The following is a 5,237-nucleotide window of genomic DNA, read 5'->3' on the forward strand; positions in this document are numbered from 1 at the left end:
TAAATTAATTGGCTATGAAAACTTGTTATACCAAATAAATGTAATCAGATACAAGATCCTAGGACAATCAATTTAAGTATGGGCACAATTTCTAATGTGCTGGTGTATTCTCTATAAGACAAAATATACCCCTATGATGAAAGTCTGCCAGCTAGAACTCCACCAAATATGATAGCTCCAAACCACTTATTTGAGACAAATCTGAAGGAAAAATAAAATAGCAAAAAAAAATATAACAAAGTCAGCTCATAATGTTTAATTCGTTACTTCAGAAGTTTTCAAACATACTGCAATGATCAATAAAAACACTTGAAAAGTAATAACATTACGCAATCACTGAATTTTGAAGGGGTTAGTTCTTCTGAGGTCTGAAGGTATAAATATGGCATTAAGTGTATCTAGCAAAGCTATATGATTTAATCTTATGAAAAACTAAAAGTGAAATTTGAAAAAGTTTATGATAATCTCAAAACTGCTTTTTCATAAAAACTTTCTGAAGCTCCAAAAAGATGTTCTAGCCAATAAAATTAAGAACTGAGATCCTTTCAGAATTTCATTTTTCGATAACAAAATCATGAGTTCATGCAATGAACTTCCCCAACATACTTCCTGTTGCAATCAGCACGTGATGAAAGGTCAACTGTCCATATTTGCCAGCCTAAGTGTCCAGATGCAGCAGCCAGAGATGCATAATACGGCCAGCCTGCTTCACACAAATGAATCAGAAAGTAGAAACAATTGAAACAGTCACGAAAACAGATAGAATGGAATGGCGTAATAAACTAATACCTATTTCAGCATTAAATCCGCTAAGAGCAAGACCCCCAACGCATGCAATTCCAAACCCAGTAATCCATTCCTTTGTTGAATCACCAAAGCGCAAAGCTGTTGATTTAACTCCAACTTTCAAGTCATCTTCTTTATCCTGAATGCCAAGGTTAGAAATATTCTTAAACACTAAGAATTTTGATTGCATTGCCTTAAACAAAAGATTGAAGTGGAGGATAACAAGTAGTCTTGTCATTGTACTTTTCGTTTCATACAAACTTAACTGTTAGAAACATGACAAATCATCTGAACATGGTTAAAAAGTTTACTACCACTTTTACACCTTCCATTTTTTAAGCAGAGCACAATTAGCCCATTAGCTGGCAGAACTTCAGGAGTGCAAGAAAACTCATCAAGGTACACAACATATAAATGCAGATCCTAACACAGTTAAAGACAGCGGAGCAAAACCATAGGGATTACAACTTACAAGAAGCAATGATATTTTACCTGATGTGCATAGATAGTATCATACACAAGAGTCCAAAATACTCCAGAGGCATAAAGTGGCAGCACAATAGATGGGTTCAGACTTCCTTTAACTGCAGCCCATCCTAACAAAGCCCCCCAATTAAAGGTCAACCCAAGATAGGCTTGAGGCTAACCAATTTAGTTACAGGAGAGCATCATAATACCGCATAATGAGATCATGCATAAGAATAATAATAAAGAATTAAGAATATAAAAATATAAATGAGGAAATTCTCACCCAAAATGTAAACCTCTTCATGAGGGGATAGGAGAAGACAAGCAACAAGGATGAGGCACCCAAAACACGACTGCAGAATGTACACAAGCCAAAAGAATAAATAAAAGTTGACAAAAATCCAATGGAACTCAAGCAGAAGGATGCATGGCACTTGCAAGCCATGCGAAGAAACTAAAGTAGGACTTGCTTACTTTGAGAAAATCTTTTCTGTTTTCATGTCTTACTTTCACTTAATTTCCAAAATGTCCCATAACTTTCATTTTGTTTTCTGTTATAGAAGATCTGTATAGGAAACAAAGTAAATTTTATTATTTTCACTGATTCCTACGCACATATTTGAAAACAAAAAGCAAAATGTATATTTGGTGTTACCAGCTTTGCCAGTTAGGGTTGCATAACCACAATTGATGACATGCAAGACAGATCATAGTTCCAGAAAAGAAGGTTCTATAATTAACTGATTAAGTGTTTACAAATTTAAGTATCTAAAGTGCCAACATAACAAAGATAGACCTGATGCATTTTGAAATTTCAAAATAAGAACTAACCTGTAATTATTCAGTTGTAGAAGAATTCCAAGACCTAAAAGTAATTGAAAACCAAGAAAACAAAGTCCTTGAAATGGTGTCAAAAGACCACTTGCCACAGGTCTCATCTTTGTACGTTCTACCTGTAATATACAATGGTATACAATGTCATTCAGAACATAAAATATAAGATCAGCTATAACAGGGAAACCAAAGTGAAACATTTCAGAAAAGGATAGAGGGGAGAAGTACATCATCACATGCTTACTATATATAAAGTGTTTTAACTGAAACGAAAATCACCAAAGTAATGTTATATCAATAAAATCAAATTAAATAAGATAGGTGTTTGGATATAGAAGAAAGGGAATGTTGTTAGTTACTAATCAGAGGGATGTCAAAGGCCAGACCCATCATATCTATAAATAGGAGGCTAGGGGGCACTGAAATCTGTAAACCTTCGTTGTAAAAACATGGGTGGGGGGGGGGGGGGGGAGAGTTCTCTCCTATTTCTTGTTCTTTTTCATCCTATTCAATAAGATCTATCTTTTCTTTCCCATTCCCAATTCTTGGTTCCTAACAATAGGTGTTAGAGACTCAATTAGCTATAGGATTAGAAGGGAATGGAAGTTCGATACCTGTCTCATTGGCCCAAAGTTTGGAAGGTTTACACTGGAAGGAATGTATGATGATGACAGAGAGAAGTGATGAGCTGGAAGTAAGAGAGAAAGGGAATGAAGGAGTTAGTAACTGAACAGTGGAATGTGATTTTGGAATATAGGAGAGAAACAGAGTGAGGAGAAGATATCCATGCGTACTATTTTGTTAGTTATGGATTGCTCTGTATACTATGGGTAGAACTCTGAGAATCTATTCTACTGAATTTTCTTTTATCTCAATAATACACGGCATCTTGATTCTCCATTTTGCTAAATTTCTTTCATTTTACTTATTGATGCATTCAGTTTGTATCACTAGCATCCAAGGTCTCTAATGTTCATCTCAAGGCCCTTTGTTCGTACCTAAATCTTAGTCCAATCCTCTTATCAATAAAAGAAGTTCAATAACAAGGTTTAGGAAGAAAGGAGGACAAGAAATCCCCCTATATCAAGCCAAAAAGGGCAGGGTGAGGGACAAACAGAAGATCAAAAGGAAGTTTCGTGCATGTAAATTGATATAATTTTATCACATTGGAAACATGATAAGTACTTAGAACATGAAATTATTTTCTACAAATTATAGAAAATAAAGATGATTCACAGGGCACGTGAAATGTTAAAGCATTAGAGTTGCCATGACTTAGCGTTCAGTTCATTCCCCTATTAGCATCTATTATCTTAGTCGATCACATCCAAATACAAACAACACTGCCATAACAATTTGCGACTCGATTACTATCTCATTATCCCCTATAAAAATCAAAGCAACCAAAAAAATGTAACATTTACCATTGTATCAATATCCCGGTCAAGGAGATCATTAATGGTACACCCAGCACCTCTCAAAAGCAAAGCCCCACATGCAAACAGAGTCATCATTTTAAAATCAGGAAGATGACCCGGGGTTGCAGCCATGGTAATTGACCTAAATGCATGAAAATTAGAGACAATAAAAAAGAGAGAATAGGATTTAAAGTGGTGAACTTTTTAGGCTCATATTTTGTTTCACATCATAGGGACACTATACATGCGTTTAACCTGATGAGACAAGTTGTAGCTTTCATGTACATTGCTAAACTGACAGAATAGTCTCATGTATGAGTTTAGAATTGACCAGGAGATTAATAAGAATGATATATGCATGCAATAACAAGGTTGAAATAAATGAAGTATCACATCTAAATTACAGAAAAGAAAGATCTCTTTTAGTCTTAAAAATTCCTCAATTCATTACCCAATTCTTTTTATTTCCAAAAGTTTAATATCCATGTTCTGTCAACCGAAAGAAATCACCAGACATAACTTTAAGGAGGTTATTGTAAAGTCAACAAATTTACTACAATTGGCAATTTGTGATTGCATGAAAGTGTATAAATCCTTTGCAGGCATACACAATTTTGTTTAATTTCTATACCTGCCAATAAACAATCATCATTGTTTGACTTTAAGGTAAGTATTGTAATTTGTAGGTGGTCCAATGGAAGAGCAACAGCAGATAGTATGATAGGCTCAACAAATCTCACCAGGATAAAATTTTATACCAGTTTAAGCCTAACTCATTTTTATAAAAGGCTTCCAGGATGAGGTTTGCCTGTAATTTGGTCTTATTCTTAATCAACTTTGAATTAACTTTGAATTGTGAAAATTTAACAGATTGGTATTTTGAGACTTAGAGTCTGCATGGAGAAATATTTCCATAAGCATATCATAAATTAATTTGCAGAAACTCTCTGCTATTAGTTTCTCCAGAAAAACTTATTCTTCACTTAAAGAGGTGTTCATTTCATTTTTTCTTCTTAGTTTCTTCAATTATAAGTTTTAATAAGCAAGTCTATCTACACACTATTAAGTTTAATGTTTATAAACAATCATGATCTCTGTGCTTTTATGAGAGTGAAAGCATTTATCCATAAGATCAATAACTAAGAACTCTTACCAGATACAAGGCCATAGGAGCAACCACGTCCCAATTGGTTTATCAAGACGAGCAAGACGAGCATAGGGCTGAACCTGCTTTGGCAAGTACAAATCCACCCAAGTGGCGTCCCCTCCACTCCCACTACTCACACTACCACTTTGGTTCTTGTTCTCCTTCGAGGGCCACGTGGATACGTGTGCAACAAGATGAAAATTTGAGAGAGACCCAACAGTTTTACGAAACTCAAAATTGTAATTTTGTAGCTGGGGTGGCTTGAACGGGGGATTTAGAGTGGGGTTTCGGTTTTGGGTTGCAAATTGCTGAGCGGAGCTCAAAGGGTTGAAGTTGGCCAGGTGAAGAGATACCGAAGAAGAAGGTTTGAGAAACCTACGCGAAGCACGGAAGATCAAAGACGATGCCATGTTCTTCAAAGGCAAGCTTTTTGTTTCAAATTTGGGATTCTAAAATTGAGAAGTTGTTACTCCATAAAGCTTCAACAAAGACATTTTCTTTCCAGTGGTCACTACCACTGTGGTAGTTCAGAGCAAGGTGTGATCTTCAAAGAAAATCAGGGTTAAATCATGTCGTATGGAATA

The 5,237-nt window shown here is 35.3% G+C and overlaps 1 protein-coding gene across 2 annotated transcripts; it reads right to left on the reverse strand.

Moving 5' to 3' along the window:
- LOC108321335 (4-hydroxybenzoate polyprenyltransferase, mitochondrial) lies at nt 1–5,237 on the reverse strand. 2 transcript variants are annotated; one of them, XM_017553062.2, is made up of 8 exons: nt 4,660–5,237; nt 3,513–3,648; nt 2,086–2,207; nt 1,538–1,607; nt 1,279–1,428; nt 790–925; nt 607–706; nt 1–201 (listed from the first exon to the last, which is right to left on the reverse strand). In XM_017553062.2, the coding sequence occupies exons 1-8, from the start codon at nt 5,061–5,063 to the stop codon at nt 132–134; spliced, it is 1,188 nt and encodes a 395-aa protein (XP_017408551.1). In that variant the 5' UTR covers nt 5,064–5,237; the 3' UTR covers nt 1–131. The 2 variants fall into 2 exon arrangements, with proteins under 2 accessions (XP_017408551.1, XP_017408552.1); XM_017553063.2 differs by having other exon boundaries at nt 607–703; nt 4,660–5,235.

The sequence above is a fragment of the Vigna angularis genome, chromosome 2 (genome assembly GCF_016808095.1).
Source record: "Vigna angularis cultivar LongXiaoDou No.4 chromosome 2, ASM1680809v1, whole genome shotgun sequence".
NCBI classification, from domain to species: domain Eukaryota; kingdom Viridiplantae; phylum Streptophyta; class Magnoliopsida; order Fabales; family Fabaceae; genus Vigna; species Vigna angularis.

What these genes read in the sequence shown, in the direction of transcription:
- LOC108321335 (XM_017553062.2), bottom strand. Translation starts at nt 5,063, where the DNA reads ATGGCATCGTCTTTGATCTTCCGTGCTTCGCGTAGGTTTCTCAAACCT. An exon ending in CGGATTTAATGCTGAAATAG is followed by an intron (nt 707 to 789) that starts GTATTAGTTTAT and finishes ATTTGTGTGAAG; the next exon opens with CAGGCTGGCCGTATTATGCA. An exon ending in CGTGCTGATTGCAACAGGAA is followed by an intron (nt 202 to 606) that starts GTATGTTGGGGA and finishes TTTTTCCTTCAG; the next exon opens with ATTTGTCTCAAATAAGTGGT.